The sequence below is a fragment of the Chiloscyllium punctatum genome, chromosome 42, assembly GCF_047496795.1.
Source record: "Chiloscyllium punctatum isolate Juve2018m chromosome 42, sChiPun1.3, whole genome shotgun sequence".
NCBI classification, from domain to species: domain Eukaryota; kingdom Metazoa; phylum Chordata; class Chondrichthyes; order Orectolobiformes; family Hemiscylliidae; genus Chiloscyllium; species Chiloscyllium punctatum.
In genome coordinates this window covers 15,649,982-15,665,877 of record NC_092780.1, presented here as the reverse complement: position 1 = coordinate 15,665,877, position 15,896 = coordinate 15,649,982, and the positions used below count along the sequence as shown (strand labels likewise).

Below are 15,896 nucleotides of genomic sequence, written 5' to 3'. Positions count from 1 at the left end.
GGTTCAATTCCAGTACCAGCTGAGGTCACCATAAAGGTTTAGTTGCTGTGACGCTCAGGTTAAAATTTCTACCTCAGATCTTGCTGAGCAGCGTATGGGTCTCTGGGGCTATGACAAATTTCACAATTATTAGATAACAACAATCTTGGGTTTGTAATATCTATGTATTCCAAGAGTAAGTTTAAACTGAGGAAGATGAGTTCCACAATTTGGATACAGAGGGGGAGATGTGTCGAATGATAAAAATGTGTTGGACTAGGAGACAAAGCATTGAGACTTGACTTCAACACAGTGGCAATATAGGGAGGAACCAAAGCATTGCAATGGTTGGAAGACAGACCGACAAAGAATGAGAAGCAAAAATTAAGAGGAGTACTGCCCAAATTATCATCATTAGGTGAAGGTCAGTGTACAAGTGGCTTGAGCAGACTAAGATTTTATAAACAGTTAAATTTCTTTAGTGACTCAAAACTTGCCAAAATATTTTAAAGCAGTTGGAGCTCTTGTAAAGTGTAGCCAGATTCTGTGCTTGAGTTCTCGTGAAAGGGTCTTGTACTCAGAACCTTAGATCTTCAAGAGTTTGAGTTGATGGAAAAAGTTCGAAGCAAAAGAAAATGGAGTTTCTTGAAGATAAAGGAACGAGCCGTGGTGCCTTTAACTTGTTAAAATTAGCATTAGTGGATGAGGCAGTATTCTCTAAATGAGGGTGATTGCTTTTCTGCCTTGTTGGAATCTGCCAATTTCAGATAATAGATCTCTGCTTAAATGCAAATTTAAGGTCACTTATTATAAATTAGACCTTCAGATAATAGTACAGTACAAGTCCTTGGAATGTGATGCTGGTCAGACGTTTGAGATTCTGAAAATGCCAGTTTTAATTTTTTTTGATATTGTTCTTTGCACCACATAAAAATAATCTGGGTGGTCTCCCCAGGGTTTTCGTGTCATGATCCCCATATTTCTCTGCATGCTTGCTCTGTTGCTGCAATGGGTACCCTAAAGATTGTTCAATAATGCAGCTGAATTGTCAACTGGAAGGTCACTTTGAAGCAGGCAGCTTGAACATTCTGTTCAAATTAAACCTGAGCTTCAAAATGCTCTCCAGCTATTTTGGTGACAGTTAATTTATTTATCCTGTTGACTCTTACTAGTTTAAATGTATTACAGTGAGGTCAAGGCAGTTGATAATGTAGATTTAAGAATGGAATCGTTAAAGGTAAGTTGTCTTAAACTGAAGCAAAGTATCTTGAGTACACATGATAATTTAAATCTTTGATATTCTGTTTCTACCAGGGGATTTTTAATTTTGTTCAGTACAAATTCAGCCACATTCCTGCCAAAGAAAAGCAAACAATGTATGAACTTTCCAAAATGTTTCTGCTCTGTTTGAACTACTGGAAACTAGAAACTCCATCTCAGTTCCGGCAGAGGTCACAGAACGAGGACGTTGATGCGTACAAAGTTAATTATACCAGGTATTAATTGGATAGCATTATAAATATATTTGTGTAAAGTTCAGTAATTGTTTTAGAATTTGCTCACTATGAAGAATCTGAGAAGCAAACTTGGTGTGAGCATAATCTTCTTTCAGCCAGACTTGAACTAAGGTTCTCTTCCATTTTACTTTACGAACATTCTCAGCAATATGTCGCAGTTTGACTGTTGGAATAACATTCTATTGCACAAATGTGACACTTTCACTTTCTGCAGCATTTATTGTGACAGACATAATATAAATTTGCCAAATATTGGGTATTCTTGCATATTGGCTGTTGTCAGCAATTGTTTAAGACCGCCACAGCTCATTTTATATTGGACTAACTGTTTCAATCCCAAAAGTAAAATGGATAGTGGGAAAAGTTATTTTGGCACCTGGGGTATATTATGTTAGTTCCCTTTTGACTTTGTTGAATCAATGAATTTCAAAACAAAACCGGTTCAATATAAAGACCACCTGAGGTCCAACTGAGAAAAACGAGGAAGGAATCTTAACTTTGTGTCCTGGAGTACAGTATTAAATTTGATATAGTTTCCATATGCTACTTGGGAGCTGTTGTTTTATTTGCTAATCCTTTCCTTTTGAGTATAGTCTTGTGAAATTTTTAGTTTCAAGTCAACAATTACTTGGTGACGATAGTTTCTGTTCTTGTCTGTAAATGCGAATAATGCGCTTAGCATTGCAACCTCTGATCTGTGTAAGACCAGTTACTGTGTGGGAAGAAGGTTTTTGCTGTTTTGCTGGGGAGGCTTTAATGTTTAGTATTATTTTGTGAATTTTAAGCCGATTAAAGTGAAGGATGTTTAGCAAATAAAACAGTCTGTGGTAAGCGTTCACTGTCATGTACCAGCTGGATGCAAAATGTAAAGCCCTTTCCATTCTGCCCCATAATCTTTCTCATCACCAAACTTAGAAGAACAATCCCTTTTGCACAGTGGTGTTTTGAATCTTCCTCTTCACTATTTTTGTAGTGTTCCATAATTGTTAATTTATGTGAGCAGTTTAAGTGCCAGATAAAGGAAGGAACTCTATCATTGTATAATAGGTCTAAGTTTTTCTTTTACTGGCATCATTTTAGAAATATTGACATACATTATTTCTTTTCAGAATTGAGTAAAATTTTTACATTGGTTTCTAAGGTTTCAGTCTTGGCTTTTTGAATTTCTATTTGTAAGAATACGGGGTAATTTTTTAAAATCGTGGGTATTCTTTGTATTCCAGGTGGCTCTGCTACTGTCATGTCCCTCAGAGCTGTGACAGTCTTCCTCGATATGAAACTACACAGGTCTTTGGGAGGACACTGCTGAGGTCCATCTTCACAGTCACACGACGGCAGTTGCTTGAGAAGTTCAGGGTGGAGAAAGACAAGCTGATGCCAGAAAAACGCACACTTATCCTCACCCACTTCCCAAAGTAAGAGGTTAATGCTTCAGGATTACACACAAAGTGAGGAGAAGTAGGCTGTTTGCCCTTGGAGCCTGCTTTGCCATTCATATGATCATGGCTAATCATCCATGTCTAAACTCTGTTCCTGCTTTCTCCCCATATCCTTTGACATAGTTCTTAAGGCTGAAAGAATCAAACTATTTGATAACAGTAAATGTTTTGACCTCAACTGCTTTCTGTGGCAGACAATTCCACAGACCTACCACTGTCTTGGTGAAGAAACTTCTCCTGACCTCAGTCCTAAATGACCTATAACATACCCTTGACCCCTGGTTTGGTACTCCGTTCATCGGTAACATCCATCCTATGTTTTTTCTGTCTCGTTCTTTTCAAATTTTATAGGTTTCTATGAAACCCCCCATCTCATACTTCTGAACTCCAGTGAATATAGTCCTGTTCGAACCAGTTGGTGGTCTTATGTCAGATCTGCCATCCCAGAGCTCCGTCTGATAAACCTTTGTTGCACTGTCTCCATAGCCAGAGCATCCTTCCTCCAATAAGGAGACCAAAATTGCATGCAGTACTATCTGTGTGATCTCACCAAGACCCTATACAATTGTAACAAGATATCGCTATCTATTTACTTTCAGCAACTAGTGTACAAGGCCACCCAGGTCTTGTTGCACCACCTCCTTTTTCAATCTATTTCCATGCAATATAATCTACCTTCTTGCTTTTGCTACCAAAGAGGCCAGCCTCACGTTTATCCACAATACTGCATCTGCAATGCATTTGCCTAGCCAGTGTGTCCAATTCAGCATCTCTGCATCTTTCTCATTTTTTCACCTTCCCACCCAGCTTTGTGTCATCCACAAACGTGGAGATATTACAGTTAGGTCACTCATCTAAATCATTAATATAATTGTGTGAATAGCTGAGTTATAAGTATTGATTCCTGTGGTACCCCACTAGTTGCTGGTTGCCACAAAGAAAATAATCCATTTATTCTGACATTGTGTTTTCTGCCTGCCAACCAATTCTCGAGTTAGTACAATTAATGGAATCTGAGCAAATGCTTTCTGAAAGTTCAAGTAAACCACATCTGCTGTTTCCCTTCTCACTCTACTAGTTACATCCTTGTAAAATTCCAATCGATTTATCAAGATACATAGATTTATGCTGACTCTTGTCCAATCATGTCCTAGCTTTAAGTGCTCTGCTATTAAGTATTTTGTAATGGATTCTCGCATTTTCCTTGTAACTAATGTCAGCCTAACCAGTCAGAATTCTCCATTTTCTCTCTTCCTAGTTTTTAAAATGACAGTTATAATAGTTGCCCTCCAATCCATTGTCGACAGAATCTTGAAGGATGACCACCAATGCATCTGCTATTTCTAGGCCACTTCCTTTACGTACTCTGGGATATTGATTATTGAACCCTAGGAATTTATTTGCCTTTAATCCAATCAATTTCCCCAACACCATTTCCTTACTAATATTTTTTTCAGTTCCTTCCTGTTACTAGACACTGTGTACCCTGACATGTCTGGAGGTTAATTGTGCCTTCCTTTGTGAAGGAAGAACCAAATATGTATGTTACTCTCATGTTTTCCCTTTCTTAGTCAATCCCTTTGTCTGTCTTTGCAGCAATATTAACTCCTCCCAATCCTCAGGTCTGTTGCTTTTTTTTTTGGCTAATTTGTATGCCCTTCCTTAGATCTAATACCACCCCTAAATTTCCCTTATCGTTGATGCAGCACTTTTTTGCAGTATTTTCTTTGAGGCTGTGAAAGAAGCACAGCTTAGAAGCAGCTATCAGAATAAACATTTTGCTTCTGACATCGCCTCAGAAACTGTTCGTACACATACACCTTTATCCTAAATATGTGGGCGAATCAATGTTTCAGAAGTCCTGGTTATCTTCACCAGCAATGTCCTATCAACTGTTCTAGTAATCTATGTTCCTGCTAAAGCCATCACACCCCCATCATTCACCTACCAACAATTTCTCTCTGATCTCATTCATAGTACTGATAAAAAGTAACATTTGTTGAACAAGGCTGGAGAGTGCATATATCTGGGTTTGATTCAAACACTAGAATCATCAATTGATAGCACTGACAAAAATTGTATGATAGTGCATAAATATGTTGATTAAATTCTACTTTGTTGCCGTGGGAATCTTTAACTAGCTGCGTAGGGCTTATGTGCAACTTGATCTACCTCGCAAGTTTGAGCTCAATTCAAAGAGGAGCTTGAAAGCTCAAAAATTAAGTTGCCTAATGTTTTTTAAAAAAATCTTTACCTAGGGTATTTAACCACTTAGTTTTATGCTGAAGCAAACGCTTGGAAGTGAGTCTGTTCTTATTAAACAAGTTAGAGTCTTCACAGGACTATTAGTGCAGAGTAAGGCCTTTTGGCCTTTATTGTGTTTGCACCAGCTCTATTATCTAATGCCAACCTTCTACCTTTTCCCTATATGCCTGTACACTGTAACAATTGACAAAAACCAATCAGTGCCCTCTTGAATACCTCAACTGAACCTGCCTCCACCACGTTTCCAACCAGTGAAAATGTTCTTGCTCTCATATCACCCATGCATTGTTTACATCACTTTACCCTGGTCCCTCTTATTTGGAGTTCTTATCTGGGTAATATATAAAGGTGTGTTTTAAGCTGTTTCAACTAATGTCTAATTTTTGGATACAATGATCTTTCCAAAATTGCAGTTTAGTTTTGTTTATCTTGCAGATTCTTGTCAATGTTGGAAGAAGAAATTTATGGTCAGAGTTCTCCAATCTGGGATTCTGATTTCACTTTGTCTGCTGCAGAAGGGGTGCAACTGGGGCAACAGACAGGTATCTGCCTGTATATTTGACACTTGCTGCTAGTGTGTGCTCTCACTTGTGTTGGAGGATTCATTGAAGAGTCCCACCGGTGAAAGTTTGTTTTTTTATCATCCATGTTTTCTTTAGTATTTAAGTAGTTGTGGATTGAGCAGAAAACTGTCCTTCCTCCAGCATTAACTAGAAGCCTCATTCAGTGATGCCACAAAATTACTGGTGAGAGAATGTGCTTTACTAAGGGGGACACTGAGACATCCTGGTTCAGAACAAGAAAAACCTTAAATGTGCATCTTTTAATCTTGGAACACTCAATGTTTTAAGTCTGCTATGAAAGGTGTTCATCCTGTAGCTCTTCTCAAAATTATTCTGTGGTTTATGACATCGGTGGCATGCCCAGCATTTGTTGCCCGTCCTTGATTGGCCTCTGAGATGCTGGCGAGCTGCTGCTTTGAACTGCTGCAATCCATCTGGTGGATATCCCACAGTATTGTTGGGATGAGAATTGAAGATTTTTTTTGATCTAAAAACCAACTATATACAGCAACCATTTTGTTAGCTGACACCTATGAGACCAGGAATGTGCTAATTGATCAACTATTCCAGTTGATCAAGAGATCCACATGATCAATGTAGAAACACACACTAATAGAAATGTAATACAAGGGGTATATACTTTATTTAAAGCATAAATCACTTGAGTAATAATGCAACTTTGCCTTAAACTTGGTGGCAGAGAGGCTTCTCACTTCCATCCTCCACTGATTACTCTGACCTCATGGCGATCATGATAATACTGTAAGCTTCCAGTATTATAATGTTTGCCAGTTTATAAAGAGTGCTAGCGGTTAAGCTGCTGATTAAAACAAAATTTGCTGTACTTCCAAGCCAGAATGTTATGTGGCTTGAAGGGGAATTTGCAGGTGCTGGTTGTAGAAGTTACAAGATTAGGAAGTGTTGTTGATGGAGCGTTGGTGAATTGCTGCAGTTCATCATGCAAATGGTTCATATTGTTGCCACTGGACCAGTGAGTGTTTACTTTAGATGGGGCACCAATTAAGTGTTGTCCTGGATGACATTAGCTTAAGTGTTGTTGGAGCTGCCCTCGTCCAGGTAAATGGTTTTCAGTCACACTGCTAACTTGTACATTGTAGATGTTGGCTGGCTTTGGGGAGTCAAGATGTGAGTTACTTGCTGCAGAACTCCCAGCCTTTGCCCTGTTCTTGTAGCCACAGTAATTTAAATGGCTCGTTCAGTTCAGTTTCTTTGGAATGATACACCTCAGCGTGATGATGGAAGGATCAGTAATGGTAACATCATTGAATGTCAAGTTGAAATGGTTATATTATCTCCTGTTGGAAATGTTCATTGACTTGCATTGCGTGACATGTGTACTACTTGCATGCCAAACTTAATGTTAACCAGGACCGCTTAGTATCTGAGGAATGGGAATGGAACTGTATATTGTGCAGTTCCTAGTGCACATCCTTGGTTCTTATTTTGTGATGGAGGGGAGGTCATAAATTAAGCTGAAATGTTTGCATTTCAGGAAGTACCCTAGGGTACTCCAGTAGTGATGTCCTGGTCCTACAGTGATTGACCTTCATTAACCACAACCATTAATGAGCTCCCCAACTGCCAGTATATTTCTTTTCCAATTGGGCACAAAGCAGGAAAAAAATGCTTTTTTATTTATTAATTCCCATTTCATAATTTTTTCTGCAAATCTAGAAACTCAGTTTGGGTTTTATTGATTTATGTTCAGAGCAGTGGTTTAAAATATGCAGGCAGAAATGTGAACATACAGAGAGCTTCAGTTCCCAGCTTTCAACTGTACATGCTTAGTATATATATGAAATGGGCCATTTGAACTTAATATTGAATATTACACAGTAGCATGTGGATGACATGTATGACAGCAAGCCTGTAGTTCCTAACGTTCATAGTGTTTTAATGCTGCTTCAGTCCTCGAAGGATTAATGCACATTGCCCATACTAATTTGAAGCTAGAACTGCACTGCAGATATCCAATAGTGCTCAAAGACTCTTTCTGGTTCAATGTGCATCACTTTAATGTAGCTTGGATGTCCGATCATCTACTGTATATATTTATTTGTGTAATGATGTATTTGTTCATAGCAACTTGTTTTGGAATAACAATGTCTTATGACTGACATTTTATTTTTCAGCTGTTAGTCCATCCCCAGTGCCTAGTATCCCTACATCAAGCAGAAACATCAATTGTAGCTCAAGTCCAGCATCCATTAGTGTTGAAATGGGGGTTTCTGAGCCAGAGCCAGGTAATTATTATGCTCCAATGAACTGCAAGAGGTTTTTTCTGACATGGTTATCAGATTAAAAAATCAGAAATGTTGTTATTTAGTTAGAACTAGTGCATGTTATGCATGTAAATAGATGGATCAGTAGAATCCTTTCAATAGGTCAGTTTATGATCATTAAATTGTAGGATTAGGATTTTTTTAAACCTACTTTTTTTTTTAAAGTTTGACTGTTCAAGTGCAAGTGCCTAAGACATTCAATTGAAAGCAGTCTGTACCATGATCTAACAGCCAAGTTAATTGATGAGGCTGTGAGCCATCTCTTTACTACTTTGTGCTTGTCGAGTAAGCACCTACCATTTAGCATGTCAAATGAAAAGAAGTAGACATGAAGTGCTAGATAATAGATGATGTATTGTAGCATGACTTAGATATTCAAGGCTTAACCTAGCTGTGCTTGCCAAGATTAGCTACTGATGTTCTCGTCACATTTGCTGCTTTTCTTAAATATGCAGTTATACATCTTGGTCAGATGGTGGCATCCACACACCATTTATTGACTTATGCTTTAAATTGTTACGAGCCTTCTAAATCACAGCAGCAATTTTTTTTAATGCCATGCAAAAATACAGTTGTAGGGGAATTCACATTTTAAATGGAGTGACCTGATGGCATAGTTTTCTGTGTTGAAGTGAAAAAGGAAACTTAATCTCCAATGAAGGAACTTTTGAGATCCATGTTAATAGGTTACATCACTTTTGTGATATCTGGTTTAGCAACGAGCACAGTGACAGGAAAGCTTAATACTGTACACACATTTTTTTCCTCCTTTCTCTCAATGACTTAGAATCCTTTTTAATGTAAGTCAAATAAAGTGGGGTAAGTTTTCTTCCGGACTCCTTTCACTCTTCCTCTAGTGTGTACCATTCGCTGCTCAGAGTAGAGTTAACTAATTTCAAGGTATTTGCCAATGTCACACTAGAGAGGAAAACTGATGACTCACTTGTGAATTTCCTTCCTTTTTGCAAGCAACCTAGCATTGATTTTAGTATGCAGACCCTCAAAAAAAGTGTCTACCTAGTTTTCCTCCAGAACATGATGATAGTTAGTGGGATCTGATTTCATTGCTACCAGGAGTTGCTCTTTGCTCGAGAGTCTGTGCAGCTCTGGTCAATAGGATATTTAGCAGCAGGGTCAGCCCTGTTATAGCCAGCCTGCTATGATCCAGTGGCATAGACATCTAGTTACTGGAATGCAGTCAGGCAGAAAAAAACGCAGCAAATACAGGTCAAGCTGTTATTTCTGCAGAGTGCAAACTGACTTTGAGAGGCAGCTGAATCTTGATGGCATCTAAGTGCAATATTTATCCATTATTTGTGTATATGTTTTCAGAGCAGAGGCTATGAAGGTAATTTTACTATTGTGGTCAGCTCTGGCTGAGACAAATTAACTTGAACAAAGACAAGTGGTTGAATTTGTGAATTACCTGAAGCCGTGCTTTTGAATCTTTTTAAAAAGAAAATCCAATACTTCAAGGTAATTGTTGGCCTCTTACAGGTGAAAAAAGGAAAATGTCTGACACCATGACCCTCGAAGATGCAAAGAGGATGCGTGTGATGGGTGACATTCCTATGGAGCTGGTTAATGAAGTAATGTTGACTATCACAGACCCAGCAGCTATGTTGGGCCCAGAGGTAGGTTACTGCTGGAAATAATGCAATGTATCTACGAACCTTATACTTTTAGTCCAAGGGGGGAATATCAATCAATATTCCCTATCTTGAAAGTACGTCTGCATAGGTATGGACTAAGGGATCAGTTGTGATGCTGTTTCCTATTTCAGTTGCATTTGTTTCTTCCCTGGCATGGTTCTTCCCACCTCCATCTAAGACTGTGCCAAGTCCTCCACAAATTGAATGTTTCCTTGTCTCTGTCTCACCACATGCCTCCAATCCCTCTAAGCCACTGTTCTTTAGGAGGACCTGACATATATAGGTCCCTTTTTTCACTAAAATGGGGCTCAACCTGTCTCATCCAATGATGCATTCTCCCCCTCATGAACTTGTTCACATTGAAACATTTTTTCCTTTCACTCCACTCACTTCCTCCAAATACAAGCTATGTTACTATGGATACTCAAACGGTCCGACTTTTGCCTGCCATTTTAATGGGCCTTTTTAAGAATTTTATTCCATGCTAGTTTGGGTCCTGTCCCTCACTGTTTTTATTTTGTATATCAATGATTGTTGAATGTATTTAGGAACAAAAGAGTAGAATTCATTTTCTCCTGTGCTCACAAATTGAAATGTTTAATCAACTTTGCTTCTACTTTCTAACCTTCCCTTGCCTTCATAGGTGCTGTCTCCAATTTACCGCTTCCTTGACTTCTCCAAATTCATTTATCAATTGAATGCATAGATTCCCACATCTAACTTGATTTTGCTTCATCCATCCCACTTCCAGTAAGAGTTCCCAGTTTTTCTCTCTATCTCCTCTCCAAAAATGCTATTTTGCATAACAGCTTTTTCTATAAGTCTTCGTAGATCATCAGCTGCAGATTCTCCATCACAATGTTCACTGAAGCGTATAGTAGGTTTCCCCTTGTCCCTGCCATCCAATCCATAAGCCTTCACATTCAATGCATTATGCTCTGTCATTTCTAGTGTACATTTTCGCCCTGCCCCAAAACGCCCATGACCACCTGTGCAAGAATCGCCGATGCTGTCTTCCCTTCCGTTTATTTCCTTTTGTTTACTTTGTTGTGAATAAGGACATTATGTGGGAGATGATAATCAAATATGGTGCTTTAATTTACAAACAAGCAGCAGAAAAAGCATTGCAAAGCAAATTAGTAAATTTAAGTTATTGCATCTTGTATCCTATGTTGTAATTCATTATTTAGATAGTACTGTAACTATACTGCTGCAAGTTCATCAATTTTTCTGTTTTACTTTAAAACAAACCTTTCCCTTGAAGTTTTGCTGATGAGAATGAACTGAGTTGCTTGTAATGCTACAACCATTGTTGTAGGCAATGGTTGAGAATTCTAATGTACATTTTGTTTGTGGGTTTCTTTTAGACAAATTTGTTGTCTGCAAATGCAGCTCGTGATGAAGCTGCACGTCTGGAGGAGCGGCGAGGTGTTATTGAATTTCATGTCATAGGAAACTCACTTTCTCAGAGGTCAAATAAGAAAATAATGATGTGGTTGGTTGGCTTACAAAATGTTTTCTCACATCAGTTGCCACGTATGCCAAAAGAATACATCACAAGGCTTGTCTTTGACCCGTAAGTACTTTTTGGAGCATTTTATGATGTAGCTGAGTTTCACACAGACAAATGGTACCTTATAATCAGCAATGATTTTTAAAATATGTACCTTCTATATAAAATAAAAAACTTCTAAGAACTACTTAGAAATCTTAACTGCTAGAAGACCAACTGATGTATATAGTTTCTTTTTGGTTAGAATTGAAATATTCAGTGAGCTCACACATGAGCCATTTTGAAATTTATTTAGGGAAGTAGGGATAATTCTGGTTTATTTCAAATAAATCTTTTAATTTGGCTCTGAGCTACCTTTTAATATTTTTAAGGAAAGATCTTCATGAATGTGTTTTCAATGTTGCGACACATTGAGAAAATAAATTTTAACCAAATTGTGTTCACTTCAGTAAAATGTCCTGAATTGTGACACATTGAAATTAAAGCATTTGAAGTTGATGGTAAAAATAGTTATGCATTTATTGGTCTGCGTATCTATCTAAATTGTATTTCAAATTGCAGTTAATGGTGACATTTTTGATTGTATCCTTGAAATAGGAACTGAGTATTTCAGTACCATTTGTGTAAGCATCACAGGTAACCTCTTAAATCTGAGATTAAACTAAAACAGGTTGTATTATCTTTATGTTTAATGAACTTTGCAAAACCTATTTCAACTATAGCACAATATGTGACACACCCTGTTCCTACAGAAAGCACAAGACCTTGGCCCTGATCAAAGATGGTCGAGTTATTGGAGGAATATGCTTTAGAATGTTTCCCACTCAAGGATTCACAGAAATTGTATTTTGTGCTGTCACATCCAACGAGCAGGTGAAGGTGAGGAATAATTTCCTGGAGCAATTCCTTTCAGGGGGTCCTTGCATACCACAGGAACAGGAACCAGCTGTTCGCCCCACCATTCATTACATCTCTATAAGGGAGCTGAGTTAACCTGTGATCCATGGCAGTTGAACTTTATGTAGGTTTGCTCGCTGAGCTGGAAGGTTCATTTCCAGACGTTTCATTACCCTACTGAAGATGTTACTTAGTGGGCCTTAGGTGAAGCACTGCTGATAGTTCCTGCTTTCTATTTGTGTTTGGGTTTCTTTGGGTTGGTGATGTCATTTTCTGTGGTGAAGTCACTTCCTGTTCTTTTTCTCAGGGGGTGATAGATGGGGTCTAACTCGGTGTTTGTTGATAGAGTTCCTGTTGGAATGCCACGCTTCTAAGAATTCTCGTACGTGTCTTTGTTTGGCTTGTCCTAGGATGGATGTGTTGTCCCCGTCAAAGTAGTGTCCTTCCTTATCGGTATGTAAGGATACTAGTGAGAGAGGGTCATGTCGTTTTGTGGCTAGTTGGTGTTCATGTATCCTGGTAGGTTATTTTCTGCCTGTTTGTTCAATGTAATGTTGGTTACAGTCCTTACACGGTATTTTGTAAATGATATTAGTTATGCTTGAAAGACCCTATTCAGACTACAAACTGAAGATGTTACCTAGTAGGCTGACGAAATGTCTGGAAATGAACCTTCCAGCTCACCGAGCAAACCTATCCAGAACCTCAACCTCAGCTACAAATCTTCTCAAAACTTGCTAAAATTGAACTTCATGTCTGTTTTTTCATCTTTGCCTGACCTGTTTGTTTCAAATGAGAAAGCTTGTAAACAATACATAATACATAGCGTATTTCACACATTAGTAATGAATGCCATGTCAATGAACTGAAATTGAGGTAAAAACAATGACTGCTGGTGCTGGAAACCAGATTCTGGATTAGTGGTGCTGGAAGAGCACAGCAGTTCAGGCAGCATCCTGGATGCTGAACTGCTGTGCTCTTCCAGCACCACTAATCCAGAATGAACTGAAATTATCTAGACAATAAAAGAAAACTACAATAGAAAATAAGTATCGAAAATAAGTTGTGTTCCAATATAGAGATGTTATGCATTTTAATACCTCATGCATTTTTAATACCTTGTACATTGATTATCTCCCCTCAAAGGAAATATGCACTGCAAGGTTTGACAGACCATTCTCTCAACTATATGGTTTTAGTTCGTCAGTATTAAAATGGCAGACTGTACATGTTATTTCTTAGAAGTAGTAGCAGAAAGCAGCAGTAACCTTTTCTCAGCTTTCAAACAAATGCTCACAATGCTGGGAGGTCTGTGTAAGAAATGTTGAAGCTATTTTACTAACAATATTGATTCAAACATGATCATTGAATAAAAAACAAAACTTTGAGAGATATGTAAAAGCTTATACAATGAAGCTGGTGAATTCAGTGCTGCCAAGTGTTGTCTGCAATTAGTAAAAGTTTTAAAAAAAAAAAATCTCTGATCAAATTTTGGCTCTGAAAATATAAAACCACATGCATTTCACACTTCTGTTTTCTCCTGTCTCATGAAATAACTCTGTACACAATTTGACAAGACATGTTTGTCAAGAAAATGAGAAATATGAGCAGAAGTAGGTCATTGAACAGACTCAATGACTGAGCTCCCACAGAACTCGAGACAGAGCATTCTAAAATTCAGTCTTTGAAGAAATTCCACATCATCTCAGTCCTAAATGTACAACCCCTTCTGTTAAGATTGTGTTCCCTGGTTCTAGAACTCTTCCCACCCCCACCCCAACAAAAACAGACACTTTCCTGTATCTACCCGGTAAGAACTTCTCAACCCTGGTGAATATGACCCATTGTATTCATTATTTCCATGCAGGATAATCGCTCCATCTCTAGACTTAGTTTGAACCTTCAGTTCCAATACCTCAATGGCAAGTACGTGTTCAAAACTGGATAGGAGCCATTCAGCCCCTTGAGCCTTCTCTGCCATTTAATATGATCTGACTGTAACCCCAAATCCGCTTATCCCTGCTAGCTTTTTACCCCCTTGATTACCAAGATTCTATCCAACTCTGTCTTTAAAAGCCATGATGTGGAAGTGCTGGTATTGGACTGAGGTAGCAGTCCTCTGATGAAGGAGCAATGCTTCAAAAGCTTGTGATTTCAAATAAACCTGTTGGACTATAACCTAGTGTTGTGACTTTTGACTTCTTTAAAAGGAATCAAGAAGAGAAATGGTATGTTGGCCTTGAAAATATCTCCCGACAATTCTGAGACTTGGTGCAACCCAACTGGAAACAGTGTGTTTAGTTTTCCTGACTCTTTGTATTCAATTTTCCCTCTCAATAACTGACAGTGTTCTATTGGCTTTCTTAATTGCTTGTTGTACCTATATACGAGCCTTTCGCAATTCATGTATTAGGGCACACATTCTATCTGCACTTTTTTACCATTTAGATATTGTGCTTTTTATCCACATGGTAGCTACATTTTTGTCCATTCATTTAACCTATCTATCTATCTTTTAGCCACCTTAAGTGTTCGTTACAGCTTGCTTTTCTACCTATCTTTCCTCAGGTAAGGAGACCAGACTGAACACACTATTCTGCGTATGGTCATAGAGTCAGAGATGTACAGCATGGAAACAGAACCTTCGGTCCAACCCATCCATGCCAACCAGACATCCCAACCTAATCTAATCCCACCTGCCAGCACCTGGCCCATATCCCTCCAAACCCTTCCTATTCATATACCCATCCAAATACCTCTTAGATGTTGCAATTGTACCAGCCTCCACCACATCCTCTGGCAGCTCATTCCATACACGTACCACCCTCTGCGTGAAAAAGTTGCCCCTTAGGTCTCTTTTATATCTTTCCCCTCTCGCCCTAAACCTATGCCCTCTTAGTTCTGGACTCCCCGACCCCAGGGAAAAGACATTGTCTATTTATCCAGTCTATGCCCCTTATAATTTTGTAAACCTCTATAAGGTAACCCCTCAGCCTCCGCACTCCATGGAAAACAGCCCCAGCCTGTTCAGCCTCTCCCTGTAGCTCGGATCCTTCAACCCTGGCAACATCCTTTTAAATCTTTTCTGAACCCTTTCCAGTTTCACAACATCTTTCTGATAGGAAGGAGACCAGAATTGCATGCAATATTCCAACAGTGGCCTATCCAATGTCCTGTACAGCCGCAACATGATCTCCCAACTCCCTGTACTCGATACGCTGACCAATAAAGGAAAGCATACCAAATGCCTCCTTCACTATCCTATCTACCTGCGTATCCACTTTCAAGGAGCTATGAACCTGCACTCCAAGGTCTCTTTGTTCAGCAACACTCCCTAGGACCTTACCATTAAGGGTATACGTCCTGCTAAGATTTGCTTTCCCAAAATGCAGCACCTCGCATTTATCTGAATTAAACTCCCTCTGCCACTTCTCAGCCCATCGGCCCATCTGGTCCCAGTCCTGTTGTAATCTGAGGTAACCCTCTTCGCTGTCCACTACACCACCAATTTTGGTGTCATCTGCAAACTTACTAACTGTACCTCTGATGCTCGCAACCAAATCATTTATGTAAATGACAAAGTAGTGGGCCCAGCACCGAATCTTGTGGCACTCCACTGGTCACAAGCCTCCAGTCTGAAAAACAACCCTCCACCACCACCATCTGTCTTCTACTTTTTGAGCCAGTTCTGTATCCAAATGGCTAGTTTTCCCTGTATTCCATGAGATCTAACCTTGCTAATCAGTCTCCCATGGGGAACCTTGTCGA

General features: G+C 38.9%; 1 protein-coding gene across 1 annotated transcript in view; it reads left to right on the top strand.

Annotated features, from left to right (window-relative positions):
- Positions 1 to 15,896, top strand: part of kat2a (K(lysine) acetyltransferase 2A) — a 42,212-nt gene that overhangs the window by 8,671 nt on the left and 17,645 nt on the right. Inside the window, exons 5-11 of the mRNA XM_072561485.1 lie at positions 1,294 to 1,475; positions 2,720 to 2,911; positions 5,636 to 5,742; positions 7,917 to 8,027; positions 9,564 to 9,700; positions 11,086 to 11,294; positions 11,984 to 12,110. Coding sequence (XP_072417586.1) covers positions 1,294 to 1,475; positions 2,720 to 2,911; positions 5,636 to 5,742; positions 7,917 to 8,027; positions 9,564 to 9,700; positions 11,086 to 11,294; positions 11,984 to 12,110 — 1,065 coding nt within the window. The remainder of the gene's footprint in view (positions 1 to 1,293; positions 1,476 to 2,719; positions 2,912 to 5,635; positions 5,743 to 7,916; positions 8,028 to 9,563; positions 9,701 to 11,085; positions 11,295 to 11,983; positions 12,111 to 15,896) is intronic.